Raw genomic sequence first — 20,061 nt, 5'->3', positions numbered from 1 at the left:
TCTAACACCTAGAGATATGATTAGAAATAGTGGCTCATATTCTGAATTGAATTAACACTGGTCTCTAGCCTAGAGCTCATGAGCCCCAATACGACTAATTAATTTTTGTTTTTCATGGGCTGAATTATAGGTTAGGGGTGCGGGGGCGAAACCTCCCGCAATATGGCAAACATACATTGGTACATTTTTAATGTATTGGATTGGGGTTTCTTTTGAGGCACTATAAAATCATTGTAAACTCTTTATTTTCTGATAGGGAAGATTTTTTGCCACTAGCTCTCATAGATATAAGCAAGCTGTCGAACCCCACAAATCCGTGTGTTGGTTTCTTTTTATTTATCTATTCATTAATATTGAGAAGATCCAAAATCTTCAATTGACATTATAGGTAGACATGATTAGATATATAGAAGCTGCATATATTTTGTTTACAACAAAAAGTGGAGGGGAGGGAATTGAGTCTTTTATGTACAAAAACAAGGAAAGGAAAATGAAAGGAAAACTATTATAGTCAAGCCAATTATTCAAGGCCCAGGTCATCCTCGTTGTAAAATGGAATGAAGGACTCTACCAACCATTTTAGGCAGCTTTATGAACTATATCTCCACAAGTTGTCTCATTCTGACTTGGGTTTTATTGCTGTCTTTCTAGTCCATGCTTGAGACCCATTTGTACATCTCCCTATAAACTTCAGAACCTCATCAATCAGAATCACAGGGAATGCAACTATGAAAACCAAGAGCCATTCATTCAAGTTGAGGGGCACAATGCCAAATACGTGTGATAGGAATGGGACATAGAGGATCAAGAAGTGCAGGCCAAATGAGACAGACATGGCCAAAAGGAGCCAAGGGTTGACCCATGGGGGCATTGTTAACAGGCTTCCATCCTCGGAAAGGGCATTGAGGGAGTTGAACATTTCAATGGAAACCAACACAGAGAGTGAGAGTGTCATGGCTTTCACTTTCCCAGCTTTGAAATAATCGCAGGGGTCATCGAAAGAAACAAGTTGATTGCCGGCTGTGAAAGGTGAAGCAGTAAAGTTTGTCCAGGTTGAGCACTGCCCCCAGTTGGTAAGTTGTGAATATGTGACCAAGGTGTGACCATCTCCACTAAGGTCAATGCCCAGGAAGGAACCATAAGTATACCAAATGATAAATATACCAACTGTTGCCACCCCAACATACAGCCCAATGACCTGTGTAGGAAAAGTCAGAGTGGATTAATTATAGATTCAAAGTCAAAGTAGTGATTATCACAATCTCACTAGTGTACACCATCCATACACACTATCATTGTTCACAATTTATTGTGGATATTAGGCACGCAATTCTAGATATGATGTGTATAAAGTGTACAATATTAAGTGTGTAACAAGATTTTTCCATTCAGTTAAAATAGAGTCTTATCGGGGGGAAAAGTGCAGAAATGTTGAGTATTAAATCAACATAAAAGTCAAGAGTCTTGTAACTCAGTAGTTTACTTGTTCTCCTTATAAAGGAAAACCAGGGTTGGAATCTGCCCTCCCCATTATTGTAACGATCGAATTATCAAAAGATAATCAAAAGAAAGTTTGGAAGAGAAGTAAAAGGAGAAATACCAGATAACGGAATAAAGTCCAAGTACTGATTAGAGAGTCATCGCTTCTACGAGGTGGTTTCTTCATTACATCCTTATCTGGAGGATTAAATCCCAGAGCAGTTGCTGGTGGCCCATCTGTAACAAGATTGACCCACAGAAGTTGAACAGGTAGCAGGCCTTCTGGAACACCTAAAGCTGCTGTTAGAAATATAGAGGCAACCTCACCAATGTTGGAGGAAATCATGTACCTGAAATAGAGTGGAACCACAAAAATACATGTTGGCACGTATTAGAATGTAAGAAGTATCTAAATTAATAGGGTAAAATGGCAGTTGACTTATAGGAAGTTTATAAGATTTATGTATTAAACAAAGTTTAAGGGTGCCTTTCAAAGTGATACTGATCTTGGGTGTGCTAGGATTAGATAATTATACAAATTGACTTGCATAAGTGTTGACATTTGACAATAAGTTATTTAGCCTATAATATTCCACTATCAACAACAAGATTAGACTCAGTTCACACAAATACAAAATGAATAAGCTAAACAGTGGTGAAATAACTAGAATAAAAATTCACTCAGAAGTCAGAATGCACGTCAGAAAACATGTATGGATAATGAAAAAGATATTAGTAGAATAGATAATATCGTATCAAAGGAGAAGGCAGAGGCCCACAAAACACAGGATTCATAATTGTTAAAAAAATTACTCCAAGCCTCGGTTAAGAAATCTCTGCAAAATCCAGAGAGGATAGTACCTAGCAATCTTTTTATTATGATTTTATACATGTTCCCTACCAAGCAATATATCAACAACCACCAAGCCTTAATCCCAAAACTTTGCAGTTGGCTTACTAAGCAATATATCAATTATCCAGAATAGAAGAGAAAAGAAAAATCCAATGCAAAATGATTTCATTGACATAACACAGAAAACACTATATTCTGTGTGTCAATGAAGTAAACCATGTGTTCTGTATCAATATGAAGGAGACTACAAATTTAAAATTTTACTATACAATTCCCTAACAAAGTAAGTATGCTATACACAGAGGCAGTTCACAGGCCACAAAACAAAGTAACAATGTTATCATTTATACTATTTTACATCAATACACAGGCCACCAAAAAAGCCAAATTTAATTGTCTCTTAAGCAAAATAAGGTTAAGGCACAACCCTTAAAGATCTATGGATTAAAAATATAATGAAAACAAGAAAAAAAATGAACCAACCTGATAAAAGCCTTCATGTTGTTGTAGATAGATCTGCCTTCACCAACAGCAGAAACAATTGTACTGAAATTATCATCTGACAATACCATGTCTGAAGATTCTTTCGCAACCTGAAAGAGGGAAAGAATAATGATTATAATACAAAAATGGTTATTTACAAGGAACATAGGATGATAACAAGTTACAAATTTTTGACCAGGAAACAAAGTCACGGCATTACAAGTCAACCATAATACTGAATTCATACTCCCTTGTTCTGACTACTAGTGCATAGGTAACACAATTACTGTTCAACAGTACCCCACCGTTACAAGTCTGTCAAATGCATCTCATCACTTTCTATACAATTAAATGGAAGATTTCCATTTTCTATAAACATGCCCTCTCTGGCCTCACTGTAATTCAAGGATTAATATTTGTGCACTTCTCCCCTGCTGATTTCTTTTAATGAGTTGGCTTTCGTGCTGATTATGCCATTTATATAGGTTTACCAATCAACATGTCATGCACATCAAAATGTAGATTTGAGAAAATTATAAACTAAATAGAAAGAAAAACAAAAATACCTCTGTTCCAGAAATGCCCATTGCGATCCCAATATCAGCAAGTTTCAAGGCAGGTGCATCATTCACCCCATCACCAGTCATGGCAACCACCTCTCCATCCTCTTTCAGCAACCTCACAATCTCTTGTTTGTGCCCTGGTTCAGCCCTAGAAAATAGGAGACCACAGTTTTGTCTTAGATGGCCTTTCTGATCTTTCAGTTCCATGAACTGTTTTCCTGTTAAACTTTTTGAACTTATGTCTTCATTAGGTCCAAATACGCCAATTTCTTGACATACAGCTTCTGCTGTGTTCTTATTATCTCCTGTAATAACCATAACTCGAATCCCAGCTGCTCTGCAGTCCTTAATTGCTTGGAAAACCTCTTCCCTAGGAGGGTCCTATGAAGATTTAGAAAAACAATCACGCAAAGTTAGGCCATTAAAATAACATGAAGGACTAAGTAAAAAAAGTGGAATTAGCAATGTCAAGACTCACCCTCAGTCCGGCCAAACCAACAAAAATGAGGTCACTCTCAATTGATGGATAATTGGATGGATCAAGTAAAAGTGCATGGGCTGGGTGATCTTCACCATCGTAGGTTTCAAACTCACCAAGCTCTTCCTTGTATGCAAAACCAAGACAGCGTAATGCACCAGTAGACATCTCCTGAAGGGCATCTACGATGAGTTTCCTTGTATTCTGATCCAGTGGTAAAACAGAACCATCAAGCAACTGAATCCTAGTGCTCCTCTCTAATACATTTTCTACAGCACCCTGCAATAGTTAAGCACTTTAAATTAGAATTCTATATCATTGTACAATTGACAAAGAGAATAACAAAGTTTTGAGAAAATTTGCAAATTATCAGCCTGTGTTAAACATCATTGTTTAATTTTGGAAACATTAAACAAGCTCTTGATTGTATTTTAAAATTTTAAGTTTTAAACATGCCAAGCAACCACTTAAAACTGCTTCATACAAGGCAACATGTGATTGCTATCATAGATAAAAGTTTAAATGAACCATCAAATTCATAGAGGATTTCCAAAGGAACCTTGCACTTCAGATACCTCCAATTAAAAAATGGGGGGGAAAGCAACTTTATGGTCAAAGAGAACCAATATTGTATCACAAAAACATTGCTATATCTAAGAGAGAGGAAAAAATAGTGACCTTATATATAATATACTACTACTTGTTTTTATCTTCCTCAAAAAAAATCCTCTAAATGGACATTAGTTCAACCATACTCACCCCTCTATGACCTCATCCCAAAACCTCTCAAATTTTCTGGCTTGTATTAGAAGAAAAGAAAAATAAGAGAATAACATCTACACTAGCCACATTTGGCTAATGATGTGTATATATAATTGACAAATCAAATTACACTGACGACTACACACCCCTCTCTGACCTCATCCCAAAACCTCTCAAAATTCTGGCTTGTATTTGAAGAAAAGAAAAATAAGAGAATAACCTCTACACTAGCCACAACTGGCTAATGATGTGTATATGAAATTGACAAATCAAAGTACACTGAAGACTACACCGAAAAACTGCATGCTCCATATACTAAACCACCAGTTACACACACACATTCAGAAAAGGAGAGTATACCTTCACTAGCAATGACTTCTTCCCTTCACGTGAATTCACAATAACACCCATGGACTTCCTATCACGGTCAAACTCAAGAGATGCAATCCGAGGTTCATTTTCTTTCCACAGCTGGCAGCAACCTGAATATACATAAAATATTTTTTTACCAAAAAAAATGGCAGCAGACTGCATAAACTATCAAGGTTCTCTTCTTTTTTTTTCCCCTTTCTAGAGAGTGGATGGTGGGGTAAGAACTAAGAACATCAAATCCAAATACACACTTTTTTCACAATTCTTAATTTGTCATGCTATGATTAGTGTTAATAAAAGTGGTGTCCGCGGTAGGTCCATTTGAAAGTAAATTTGCCCAATTTTTACAACTCCAGCGGTTCTTTACAAAAAAAAAATGTGAAAAATTGTGTTCCTAGAATTAAGTTTGCTAGTTTCAATTACTTACGTAGCACATCATCCTTTGGTGATTTTGGTGATTGAGGAGATTTTGGTGTCATCGGTGCTTCATCAAATTTAGATCCTTCAGGACGGCCCATCTTCTCAACCAAAACCTGAAACGCATAGAGCAGGGCAGATTAATTGAGAATCTCAACAACAATTTTAACTTTCTTTTGCAGAGCAAGGGCATATGCAACAGTAATTCTAATACCACACAGTAACACCATTTGCAACAAAAAATAAACTTCAAGAACAAATTTTTTTATCCCAATCACATAAGTTATTAGCAAACAAAAGGAAAGGGAGAAAATCACCTTTAGAGCTGCCTCAGTAGGAATGCCATGGGCCATGTACTTGTACTCTGCTTGAGCAATGTCAGCATCATTGCATAGAGCAGAGATTTTAGCAATCATTTGAAGATTAGCATCAAAATCAGTTGGCCAATCATGTATTTTACCATCAAATGGACTGTATGTAGTGCCATCAACCTTAAACGATCGCAAGCTATCAACATTGCTCCCCATAGCCACAAGCTTCGACACTGCCATCTGATTAGTAGTCAATGTACCAGTTTTATCAGAACAAATCACAGTGGTACATCCCAGAGTTTCAACACTTGGCAGCTTCCTCACAAGGGCATTCTTCTGAGCCATCTTTCTCGTCCCTAGTGCCAAACACGCTGTAATAACAGCCGGTAATCCTTCGGGGATAGCAGCCACAGCCAATGCCACGGCAATCTCGAAGTAATAAGTACACTTCTCGAATGAAAACTTGAAATTGCTAGGCCACCCATTTTCATTGTAATCCCAAGTGAGAAAGTACTTCACATTTATAAGCCACACAACCGCACATGTAACTCCAATTATTTTTGTCAGAGTTTCACCAAACTCATTGAGTTTCTTTTTCAAAGGTGTGTCTTCTTCGCATAGCGAAGCCTCTTGAATTTGCTCGTGCACCTTCCCAATCTCTGTTTCCATTCCAGTCTGAGTAACCAAGCAAACGCAATTCCCATTCACAACTGTGGTTCCAGCAAAAACCATACACCTTTTTCCCTGAATGTCAGAGTCTTCTGGAACAGCTTTAGTGGTCTTATTCACAGCCGCACTCTCTCCAGTTAGAGACCCCTGTTCGATCCTCAAAGTCGAGCTAATCAATTGCAATACACGCATATCTGCAGGGACTTTATCACCAACCTTGAGCTCGACAATATCACCAGGCACGAGCTCCTTGGCAGGAAGATTAGCAATCCTCTTGCCATCTCGAATAACAGCGGCGTGCTCGGATTGAATCTCCTTAAGCGCTTCGAGTGCCCTTTCCGCATTGTTTTCCTGCCAAACTCCAACAATTGCGTTCACAATAAGGATCAAGAAAATTACCAAAGGCTCCACGAAGGCAGTGATTTCCTTCTCAGCTCCCTTCTCGCCATCATACCAGGCAAGAATAAAGGAAATCACCGCCGCAACAAGCAGGATTCGAACCAAAGTGTCGTTGAACTGGTCGAGCACAAGAGCCCAAATCGACTGGGACTCATGCTTCTCCAAGTCGTTGTAGCCATAAGTTAAGATCCTCTTCTCTACATCACAGGATCGAAGACCAATTTTTTTGCTCACTCCAAGTTGTTTTTCACATTCTGCAATGTCTTTAGCCCACGCTGGGAACACTTGTCGATTGGCACGTCGAGGACTAACGATTTCTCGAGCACCGTTCTCTTGTCCTCCTCCTCCTCCTCTCCCCATTGATGAAATTAAAGATTATGGAACAACTAAAACTCTTAGAGCTTCAGTTTATAAAAGATTTCAAAAACTTAAGCTTTAGCGAGTTCCGAATGGTTCTTTTTTTTTTGTGTTTGAAGTAATAGTTTAAAGTGACAAAAAGATAGAAGCTTTCAATGATTCGAAGTGGGCACACTTCAAAAATCGAGAAATGAGTGCTTTTTCCAGTATGTTCCCCACAATCTGTGTATAGTGAAATATAGGATTCGAGGAAGGAGCTCACTGGTCCTGAGTCTGAGGTTGTCTGTGACATTGTGTGTTTGACTTAAAAAGGAGAGGGTAACGAGTTGCCAGGCCAATTAAGAAATATTAAGGAAGTTTCCTGGTACCATCCGTGTAATTTAATACTAAGGAGATGGTGAAGGCGTGACGTTTGCTAAAGATCTGACAAATGCGGCATTAGTTTATTATTACACAACTTGTTGTTCATTCTCGTAAACATGGTGATTGGTGAAGGTCGTTTCAGATGCCTTTGAAATGTAAAAAAGTTGAGCATGTTCATGGGTGCCCTAAGGGCTAAGCAACCCTTGAAGTTGAAGGTAATGAAAACGGGTTTCACCTGTGTGAGGAAGAAGTGAAAGCAACTAAAGTTCAATAAAGACTTAAGAAAAAGTGGTTTGATGTATTAAGAATTCTACCTTAATTATTGTAGTTACAACAATTTTCGCACTACAACTAATTTTACAATTATTTGACCTAATTGATGCTGAGTTGTGAAAAATAACTGTGAATTTATGCAAAAGTGATACAGTTAGTCATGATGAAAATGGTTTCAAATGCTTTGAAATATAAAAATGAGTATGTTCACAGCTGCCCTAAAAGCTAAGTAATCCATGAAGATAATACGAACGAGTTTCACCTATGTCAGGAAGAAGTGAAAGCAACTAAAGTTCAATAAGAATTTGGATTTTTTATTGGTTAAATTTATTATACACAAATTTTAAGAAAATTGGTTTGATTATATTAAAAATTCTACCTTAACTATTGTTATTATAAAAATTTTAGAGCTACAAGTAATTTCACAACTATTTGACTTGATGATTGTGAATGGTGATTATTTTTTTTTAATGTAAAAGTGATGCAGTTAGTCATAGTGAGGGTGGTTTCAAATGCTTTAAAATGTAAAAGGAGCATGTTCACTCTGCCCTAAAGGCTAGCTAAGCAATCCTTGAAGATGATAAAACGGGTTTCACCCATGTTAGGGAGAAGTGAAAGCAACTAAAGTTGGCTTCAAAAACAAAGCAACTAAAGTTCAATAAGAAGTTGGATTTTTTATGGGCTAAACTTGTTTTCAAATTTTAAGAAAAGTGATTTGATTGTGTTAAGAATTCTACCTTAACTATTGGCATTACAAAAAATTTAGGAATACAACTAATTTCACAACTATTTGTCGTGTTGATTGTGAGCAATGAAAAAAAATTGGTGGATTATTTATGTCAAAGTGATGCAGTTCGTCACAAACTTACAGCATGCCATATAAGATAGTTGTTAGGTGTGAAATTGGTTGTGCTCACAACTCTTGTCCTTAAGGTACTCAATAAGACAATCCAAAAAGTAATACTATGGGGCAAAGCTTCCATCCAACACTAAGCTGATAATCATTTTTTAGTACATAAGTTTATAGTAAAATTTGTCATAACTTTAATAGATTTCTATTACAAAATTTTCCACATGAACCTCACAAACTGACAAATTGGCATGTCACTTAGGAAAAAAATGTAATTCAAATATATACATTTTTTTTTAGAAAGAATTCAAATATATACTTATTATATCTTTAACAATTAAACAAAATAGTCAGTTTCTTAATGACCTTTCTCCTCTCCTCATGTTTGTGTGTTAAAATACTTAGTATTCTAAAAAAAAAAAAATATGCACATGAATTTTTTTCTTTTTGTTTTTTGTTTTTTTTTTTTTTCCTTTTGAGAAATGAATGTTTTTCTATAATTCTTATTAGTTTAGCAGAAGCGCAAATGTACATGTAAATTTTGGCCAATCTTTAAATCAAATATTGACTTCACCGTTAAATGCAATTACTCCCCAAAACACTTTTTTAAAGTTTAGCAAAAACCTTTGAACCTGTTCTGAGGTGTTCATTGTGCACCATTATTATGAGTTATGACGTGCGGCCGTTAAAGGGAGTGGACATCTAGCCATTGTTGTTTGACAGGTCCTAACAAAATTAAATGAGCGCTATGAAAAAAGAAACCAAAGGATGCCAATTCCAGGTAATAACTACGCAAAGTTTGCCAAAACCAAAATTTGTTGAGAAAAAATTTGGCTAGAAACATAGCTTAAAATTATAATTTTCTTTACAAAAAACTAGCATTGCTATTGTGGGGTCATGAATTTTGGAATTTGGCCGAGAGCATGTAGTTTTGGCCGAGAAGCATGGGTGGTCCGAGTCCGAGGAGTACTATCTCCTCGAATAAAGCTAAACGCAAATCTGGTATAGATCCTAATGATCAAGGATGACCTTTCAGAAGTTTTAATGATAGCAACGAGCATCATGAATGTACAAGAGGGATAAGGACTCAAAAATATCTAAGAGAAAGCTGCTACCACCGCATTAATGAAGAAGTGACCTCTGAACAATATTATTGCAGCCTTACAGCCACCCTAGAAGACTTTTAGAGGGGGCTGATGGGACAAGTATTAGCATAAACCATCAACTGTCCACATGTAGTCCACGTGTAGGGTAAGGATGAAGGGAGAGATGTAATATAAATAAGGGTAGAGATCCCAGAGAAAGGGAGGACGAAAAAAGGAGAAGAGAAAGCACTATAGCAATCTCAACAACTCCTGTAACCATTGTCATATATACTAGAACAGAACTCCTCGGACTGTGCGGAGGACAAACTTTCTCGCACAAACCGGGTTCAATTCTTGTTGGCTCATTATCTACAACCATATTAACTGTTATCCATGCACTAAAGCCTAGCTCCTTGACCCACTCTCTACAAATTTATTGTTTAGGGTTTACTGAGCCAAGATCTCTTACATTTTGGGCTTGGTCTGAAAATCGTGTCTCTACAGCTATATATTTTGAAATCTAATCGTTGGAGTACATGTATGATCTACAGACTTATTTTTTATGCATAATTTTAGATTACAAAAACTTACAATTTAAAAAATTGATTGATGATATAGTTATTGATTTTGAATCTTGTAGAAATTTTGCAAATATGAAAAATATAAAAAGATAATATAATCCAATGTTGGATTTGTCAAAATTCATATCTAATAAAAAGATATTAAGTGAAATAGTAAACTTAGGCTACAATCAAGTTTGTAGCCAAATTTTGTTCAATTTTCTCACCCTCCCTTTGGTTATTTTATTATAAAAAGAAGCAAATTACATTAACATCCAGTTGTATTTAAGTTAAATTTGGTTGAGATTCTTCTTGTTTTATACTGCTATTATTATTTTTGTGCAAGGTAACACTTTAAATCGATTCTAATACCCTTTAGAAGAAAATGTACTTAAAAAAAATCAATCGAAACATTCAAGATTCAAATATTCAAATATTTTACTATTAATTAAATGAGTGCTAAGAAAAAAGAAATTAAAGGGTGCCAAATCCTCTGAGGTGATAACTCTGCACTAATATTGGAGTTTGCCAAATCCATAATTTTCTCACCCCCTTTATTTATTTTATTATTAGAAGAAGCAAATTACAATAACATCTTGTTGTATTCAAGTTAAATTTGGCTGAGATTCCTCTTGTTTCGTACTGCTATTATTTTCTTTGTGCTTTAAGTGACCCTTAAAATCAATTCTAATAACCTTTAAATGAAATGGTAATTTTTGAAATTTTTAATGGAACCATTCAGGGATTCGAATCTTTTACCAATACTTAAAATATTCAAAAAAAAAAATATTAATATTATTTTATTTGTCCTTAAGATGACAAAATCTGTCATCCTTAAATCAAGTCAATGCTTGGGAAAATTATCCTATAGTAGTAGTGTATATGTCATATATTCACATTCACATATATAAACCATGGATCTCTCTTGTGGGGGTGTTTATGTGTTTGACTTAAAGAGAGATGATATCACAAGGAATTCATGGGGATAAACTAATATTAACGAAATTTCCTATGTTCCTTCCCTGTGATTAAAATACTGTGAAGAGGTTGAAGGCCTGGCATAAGATGCAACTGGTGGCGTATGAATATATTTCATTGTGGATGATTTTGGCAATTGATATATTATAAATGTAGGTCTTTCTTGTTCCTTATTGGCCAGGTGTTCTAGTTCTGATACCATCTCTCTTTTTTTTTTTGTTAAAATAAGCAAAGTATATTACCCTCATGGAGTATTTAACTTGAATTTGGTGGCAGCTAATAATATTTTGTGTGCTACACTTCACATTACTAGCTGCTATCCATATAAACAATTCACACATGTCAATCTCTGAAAAGATTGTCCTATAATTTACGGTCGATATTTTCTTCTTCTTATCTATGTTAGATTATATCATAATTTTGGCAACTCCACACGCAGCTCTAAACAAAAATTGATGTATACTAGTATTACGTAAGAGATTAAAGTTTTACTCGTAAATAGTTATTTCAGTATTTTCTATCAATTGATTGTGATTTATGATCAATGCATTACAATATGAATAAGATACATGTGCCTGGTCTCTTTACATGATATCATCTTTTTTGTTAGTTTGGGTGTGGTCAAATGAAGTATGTATACTATTTGCCATGTTACTTTCGGGCTCTGTCAGAATTTGTAAAAAAGTTATGGAACCATGTTTGGTTACCAATGGTCCAAAACTAGTAACTAAAATAGAAAAGAATATATTCTTCTATTGATAAAATAGATTTAAAAAAAACACACACACACACACAATAGAATAGTTTAGGGGTTTTTTTCCTTTTATCCCAGAAAAATGAAAAAGAATTAAAAAGTTTAGGAATATAACATCTTGTTAGTTTCAAAAATAACAAACTACAACCTTCAAAGTTCAAAAAAAATAAAAATTAAACCTTAAGTTTTCAAAAAATAACAAATAAAATCTGAAATATAAAAAGCGTATATAAGATTGAATCTCTTTACAAGATATGGACACTAACACATACAAGCTCATCAAAAGTGTTTTAAAAAAATATATATATATGATATGATTTGAAATTTATGTTTGATTTGTGATAACTTTTATCTATTATCAGACAATGACACAAATTGATTTCTTTTTGGTGTAATCGAATTATACATACACAAAATCGAATTCATATATCTACCTTAATTATGGATGGTTTCATGAATTTACTTTGATTTCAAAGGACAGGAATTTGCATTTTTAGTATTCCTCTATATTTATTTATATTTGAGGAAAAGCCACAAAAGTAAACAAAACAATATGGCAGCAAAGGGAGAACCATTATGATTTATGAGGTCTAAGTAACACAAGTTCTTGGGGCACTTTGAGCCCATGCTCTCAGGTCACAGGTCAACACAGTAAGTGCGTATGGTATGCGGCAAGCTTGTCCCTGATCTCTAGACGAAACAATGAAAGTAATTCTTGGTCCCCAGTTTCCTTGATTATAAGGACATATATAGACTATTACTTTCTCGTGTCTTGAATAAGGTAACGACTACACTTGGAAATAATTCTCAACTTTTGACGCACTACAAAGACCAACCTTTGAAAGTAGGAACCTGTTAAGCCAACAGAAGGCATTTTCTGATTTTCAATGCATGATTGTGATAGAAATCAGAGCTGAAACTTCAAGGAAAAAGCTAGAGTGATAATGTTTATATATTGAACTTCACTAGTGGATTTCCAACGTGGCTTTTGATATATATATATGCCTCTCAACACTTCAGAAGGACAATGATCAAAGACACAAAGTATTTATACCCTAAAGTCTTTATTTTTTATTTTTTATTATATCCTATATCACCTAAATGCCACCTATTTTTGGAACAACTAATACTAATCACACAAAAAATTTAAGTTTAAGACCTATAAAGTAAGCCCCCCTGACCCCTGAAGAGTGTCATAGAACAATGCATAAAGTCAGTAGGATCAAGCTAATGATTTTTATGCTAATATGATTAGATTTGGGAGCCTCATAGTAATATAATGTAGGGCCCCAGAACTCTCTCATAGTCATAGTACACTCAAATCTCCATTGTTACGAGGTTTCTTACCATTTTTATGTACTTTAAGAACATATTCATAACTGGCTGTACTTTAAGCACAAATTCTTAATCAATTGGACCATCACAAGTCAGTTTTCCACCACTGAGTCCATCTATATATATGCTAATATGTCTCCCAACACAGTAAAGTCCAGTCACCTCACATGTGTGTGGAATTAAAAGCAGCCTGATGTCGGAACCAATAGACACCTGAACCGTGGGACCAACGTTTTGTTCTTTGATTCTACTTCAATGGTTGAATGCCTTTTGAAAAAGTGGGAGAGTCAGGTTGACCATAATGTACGCAGTCCATAAGTTAGAAAAAAACAACTACTACTTTAGTTGAATCTGAACTCCAAAGGAACTAGTGAACATTACATTCTGGTTAATTGTACTTTGGATCATTGAACAAGTCTGCTTCTGAGCTCGATTCACCATGATCCTATTGGAAGGATTTGTACGTATATATGTACTTTGTCCAACTTTTGGGGACTAATATCAAATCATCCAATGAACATTCCTCCTGTCATTTTCATGAAATGGATTACTTGTGAGTTGGAATTCCGGGTACTAGACGAGTATTGATTTGTACTGGTCATAATTTTTTTTTTTTTTTAATTATTAAAAAACAAATACTTTGTTTTGGAACTCAGCAAAAAAAGAAAAAAAAAAAAGAAAGACTTGGTCGAGCTAGCAGTCAATATACACTGGTACTTGTTCGAAAATACAATCGTATACACTGTTGCAAGCCCAGCGAGCAATCAATGTTATTTCTAAGCAAGGAACTTGACTTCTATAAATCTCATAATGAATGATAGTGCACAGTTAAGAAGTTACCAAACCCAATGCACTGAACAGGTTATGAAAACAAATCAAAGGCCAAAATGCAAAATCACCCATGGAGTTTGGGTAAGTTGCAAAGCCACTCCTTGAAGTTTCAATTCTTTCCAATAACTTCTATGAGCTCTTATGGGAAAAAAAAACACGTGAGCATCATGTGACCAGTGACTAATTAGTTGGTGAGTCTTTTTAGTGTGGTCAAGTAATTTTTTTTCCATTCAATAGACTTAAGTTAGTCATGTAGGTCAATTTGGCAAATATAAAAACCTTACGGAATTATAAAAAAGAATTGAAACCCATAAAGTGTTTTTGCAACTGACCCAAACCCTTAGAGGATATTTTTGCATTCTAACCATTTAAAATTGCTTTTTAATTTAGTTAGTGAATATGTTACTTGTTCTCCCACTTTAAGCCATGGTATTATTTTAATCTCTTTTTTCTTTTTCTTTTTTTGGTTGAGAAATATGTACTTTTTTTTAGATCTAGATAGACATTAGTGGTATAAACTTTAGAGAGAGATATTTTAACTAGGGCGGTAAATAAACTAAGTAGCAAACAAGCTCAAGGCCAAGCTTAGACTCGATTATTAAATAAGTTAAGCTCAAACATTATGTGTACATAAACAAGTTTATGAACATTATGAACAATTTAATTGTATATAATATTATATTTTTATAAATATAATTATCTAAAAATATACTTATATAGACGATAATATATCGCGTAAGTTTGTAAATATGTTCATATAATATCAAATTATTATTTTTAATTTATTGATAATATAAACAATTCATTTGTTGTAATAATTGAAAGATTTGTGAAGAAATAACAAAATTTAGTGATGATTTTATTATATATAAGAAAAAAATAAGTTAATTAAGTAGCTCGTGAATTAGTTCAAGCTTGTTCGGTAAGAAAATGAACCAATATTGAGTAGGGCTGTCCACCGGAACCCGTACCCGACCAACCCGAGGCGAACCGTCCGACCCGCACCCGAAACCGGCCGACCCGACACCGGTGAAGGTCGGCGGCGGGTTTCAACCTCCAGAAACCGAGGCCGGCGGGTCGGTTGACGGGTCTGCTCTTCAAAATCAGATTCCAACCGATCCGACCGCCTATATATCGGAAACACCCACCAATTTTCTCAGGTATGAGATTTCCGACCATTTCTCGACAGATCCGGCGAGAGCTCTTCGAGATCTCGACAGATCCGTTAAGATCCGGCGAGATCTCTTCGAGAACTCGTCGAGATCTCTTCAAGATTTGGTGAGAAATGAAATGTGCTCGACAGATTTGGTGAGGTTTCCGATCAATTCTCGACAGTCTGTTGAGATCCGGCGAGAACTCGTCGAGATCTCCTCAAAATTTGCTCGATCCGGCCATGTTTCGGTCAGTTCCGGCCAGATTTCGGCCAGTTATAGCCTGATTTCGTCTTCCCCGAGTCCGACCGACACCGACCGATCAGTACCCGATATCCGAGTCGCCCGATCCGACTCATGTAACAATCGGCGGCGGGTCTGGATGCCGGAGACCCGATGTGGTCGGGTCGGTTCCGGGTTGGGCACAAACCCGACCCGGACCGACCCGTGGACAGGCCTAATATTGAGCATGTATTGCAACCTTGTTTGGTGATAAACACAAATTTAGCTCGTATTCAAAATTAAATTAAATAGATAAGTATGAACTTTTAATAATTGACTCGACTAGTGTGGAACTCTTTTTTTAACGGGAGATGAAACTTCCTTTAAACAAATGAGGTAGATGGCCTACTCCTATTTTATTTTATTATTAATAATAATATAAATAGATATCTAATAGTATATCTCCCCGCCCTAAAGAATTGAAAATTTTGATTAAAAGAACCAAAAAAATTAAATGGTCAAATGCCCTATACGTATGACCCTCTCCCAAACACAAGCACACAAAACCTTTTATTTTTAACAAATTCTTTAAAACTTGTTCAAAAGAAAAATCCCTACAAACATGATACCGAAATGAATACTAGTGTCATAATTATCACCTGTTAGGCTGCTACAGATAGTACCCGACAGTTCATCCACCACGGACCACCAACCTTGAGGTCCTACAATGGTGTTATACTAAGGAAAGCAACCACCGTGAGTACTCTCTCTCTCTCTCTCTCTGAACTAGTGACTTTTTAATTGATTAATTGGGTTTGCAATTGTGTGTTTGAGAGCCAAACTTTAGGGGTTAATATGGTTAAGACTCTTGGGGAAAAAAAATTATGTTTGTTCAATTATTCAGCTCTTCTTGGAATTATCGTTTGAGTATTTTATTTTATTACTTGATAACGCTAATTTTTTTTTTCGTAAAAATAATATTAAAAGTCATAGTTTCATTTTTCATGCATTAATTTTGTTTTCAACCTTATTATATCTTTAGTTGAATTGTGAAAATTTATTTGTTCATGCTTTAACACCCCCACCCCCCCCCCCCCCTAAAAAAATATGTTGATTTTGTTCTTGATTTAAACATGAGTACTCCTATGAGTTCTAATTAGCTTAACTGGTAAAGTATCTGATGGTTGAATAAGAGATATGTGGTTTAATTCCCGCCTACACCAAAAATCAAATGGTGACTTGGTCTGATAATAAAGAACTATTACCAAGAACGGACGCTATAGGTTAAAACTCTCTAAAAAAACACGAGTATTCCTTATATGAGAGATTGGACAATACCACTAAGTCATGGGACTATTGGTGATATTAATCAAAATGCTATTGCAACAGATTTTGGAGGTTGTATTGAATAGAGAGGGGGAAACAAGGAAATCTTGAAATTAATTTCTATAGGAATTGGTGAGGATCAATATATTATTAGGCAATATAGTCAAACTAGTGTTGTAATGGCAGAAACTTTGATATTAGTTTGTTGTGATAAAGAGCTTTTGAATAGCAGTCTCACACAAGATTGATTGTGAAAATTAGTGTTTACACACTCAAAAGAGAACTCACAAATAACAGATTATCTCCAAAGCCCCCTTAAAATAATTAAAACTATCTCTCTATGTGGGAGGACCCTTGGGCCTAAAGTCAACAAACCCTTAATTTTATTAACTATTTATAAAACTTCAATGCATATTTCCTGATGAACAAAAAATACCTTTCTTTTGTGGACAAGCATTAAAAAACAAACCCCTAAATAAAGTCCAAATTAGAAATTTAAGACATTTATCAAACAATTTGTTTTCTTGTGGGGCAAGATGCAAAGTAGATCTTATGATCAGGTAGGTACCTAACTTGTACAGCTGCTCATCTATTTTAGTGTTTTCAAATAAATCATTGTCTCTAGTTTTGGTCTATGTTGGATTTCTTCACTATAAATTGTTGAGAATCAACCTCAACCTCCATGATTTAGAGACTGAACTGTTTAAATTTTATAAATAAAAAGGACGTTACAACACATCTCATAAATGCACTAAAATTTTTAAATTAGTGTTGATGACTTGTATTGTAATATTGTATGAAGAAGCAACCAAGAAATAGAGGGAAGAATTTAAAGTTTCTCGTGTCATTGTCCTTTCTTGCGTTTGATTATAAACTCAGAGGCATATTCTCTTTATGACAGTGCAAGCTTTCTTGGTGACGCGTTACATTTATATTTATATAGAAAAATGCTAACAAATGTACTTACGTTACTGGTTAATAATTCATTTAAAAAAGAAAAAAAAAATAATATTTTGATAACTTTTTTCATTTTTCATAAAATTAGTGTCAAAATTTTTTTAAAATAAATTGTTAACCAATATCCTAAAAGCAATAGTTAGCATAACCAATTCATATAAATCAGGAAGTATTCAAAAGTCGCATCAAGTTGAGAATGAAATGGCGACAATAAACTCAACAAGATAGGTTCAGAATAAGGAAATTGTGGGGTTTGACTTTGAGTTATCATGGCCTAGCAAGAATTTAGGGTTGTGCGTGTGATTATTAGGATTGGGTGGGACTTAGCTGCCATACTCTGGGGCAGCAAAGACTCGGGGGACTGAGCCAAGGTTTTATCTGGGTCCAACGCAGCAGTTTCTGTGACCCACCTCTTTTTTTTTTTTTTCGTATGTCTTGTCTTGAATATTTTGGTACGGTACACATTAATTTATCTATTTTTGGTAAAAATTTTTAATTTTTTTGAAAAAAAAATTCAAAAAAATTAATTATTATATACCCTTAAGGCACACATTAGCAAAAAAATTTTAATATCTATTTAGCAAAAAGAGAATATTTTAATATCTGCGCCTGTTTTAATGGTTTGGTTGGCTGTCTCGGTTGCGTAGATTGTCATTTCCAATTTTGCATAAAATAAGCTTTTGTTGCATTCATGTTTCATGAATATGAAAATCTAATTGGATTAATATTTGAGAAAAATATTAAAAAAAATTATTGAAAACTTTGGGTAAATGGACAGTGCTATCAAAACTTTTCAAATGTACGCAATTTAGTGATTTACTCCCTAAGCACAAACTTTATTTAACATTGTTAGAAACTTTCCTTACTCTTCCAATGGTTCAACCTCCTTTTCCAATGGTTATCCAAGCACTTCATCGCGTATATAATTACAATAATGTAGTCATTGTATGATTAGTGCAATCAAGACAAGTATTGGAAGAAAATAAAAGGCTTGGAGAAGTAAGGAACTTTCAAATGTTATTAAGTGTCATTTATGCTTAGACTCTTACAAAGAGTAAATTGCATATTTTTTGAAAAGTCTTGGTAGTATTTAGTATTATTACAAATCTCAATGGTGGTTTTTGAATTTGCTCAGAACTTTTTTATGAGCATAATTTAAGATCCATAAACTAAATTGTTTAACTTTAAAATAAAGTCAAGATTCTTGCTAAGAGCCCTTTTTTAGCTCGGTATGGCATATTCATTTTTTTTTTAGCTCGGTATGGCATATTCATCTTTACTAGGAGATAGGGGATCAAATTCTTCATCTCTCATTGTATTATCAAATTATTTTTTTTATTAAAAAAAAAGTCAAAAGCCGTATAGTTCGGTGACATTATTCAATTTTTCTATGAAAGAGAACTTGGGTTCAAAGATGGTATGTAACTCAATGGCATACCATCTTTACATATTATGACTTTATATATGCAAAGATGGTGTGTTATTTATATACTATGGCGGGTCAAGCCAACCAAGACAGGGCCTGATACCTTTCACAATTTATTTGTATATGGGAATTAAAAAGCAGCTTACAATGGGAGATTCCAAGAGAAAAGATCCAGAGGCAGGATGGTAGGAAGGATTATCCATACAAAACACATATGCAAATTGGAATATAGGGTAACCTGAGGTTGCAACTCTCCTCGGATCAGTACTTACGCTAGTAGAACACTCTAATTCTAACTAGGATTCTCTCTTTTATTCAATTATCTCAATTCTAAAAATTATGAACCCCTTATTTTTTAGGGGTTCCCCCTTATTTATATCAGTGTAAATGGTGGGCTTGTAATGATGGGCCCGAGGCCCTGCTCTGTCAGGTGTTCCATCCTCTTTTAAGAATCATAGTGGGAATATGTGTTTAACTCACTGTTCAGGCTGGTCACTTAAACAATCAATGTGTGGGCCCCTATTGTCCCCTTTTAACACCGTCATTGCTATTATTTCTTGTGATTAGCGCCATACCTTGGAGAACATGCTCAACTAGGAGCATATCCACAAATATTGCGATTCCTTGGCCATATACCTTAGGCAAATCCTTGGCAACCCACTTTAGGTAAAAAATCTTCTTAGCGAGTACGGTTAGGCCAAACAAGACTCCTCAGGTTGACTTTCGGCTCAATAGGCTAGGCCAGACTAGGTATCCTTCTGTTACTGACCCTCTCTGTTACCCATATGGCCTTAGATCAATGACCCG

The 20,061-nt window shown here is 35.0% G+C and overlaps 1 protein-coding gene across 1 annotated transcript; it reads right to left on the bottom strand.

Annotated features, from left to right (window-relative positions):
• Positions 1-288: 288 nt before the first annotated feature.
• Positions 289-7,415, bottom strand: LOC142611252 (calcium-transporting ATPase 4, endoplasmic reticulum-type-like). Its single transcript, XM_075783310.1, has 8 exons — positions 5,725-7,415; positions 5,418-5,523; positions 4,979-5,100; positions 3,857-4,135; positions 3,382-3,759; positions 2,816-2,925; positions 1,601-1,829; positions 289-1,198 (listed from the first exon to the last, which is right to left on the bottom strand). The coding sequence occupies exons 1-8, from the start codon at positions 7,144-7,146 to the stop codon at positions 617-619; spliced, it is 3,228 nt and encodes a 1,075-aa protein (XP_075639425.1). The 5' UTR covers positions 7,147-7,415; the 3' UTR covers positions 289-616.
• Between the last annotated feature and the right edge of the window lie 12,646 nt (positions 7,416-20,061).

Source organism: Castanea sativa, chromosome 9 (assembly GCF_040712315.1).
Source record: "Castanea sativa cultivar Marrone di Chiusa Pesio chromosome 9, ASM4071231v1".
Lineage (NCBI taxonomy): Eukaryota > Viridiplantae > Streptophyta > Magnoliopsida > Fagales > Fagaceae > Castanea > Castanea sativa.
The sequence above is the reverse complement of the archived record's forward strand: the minus strand, read 5'-3'. Positions and strand labels throughout refer to the sequence as shown.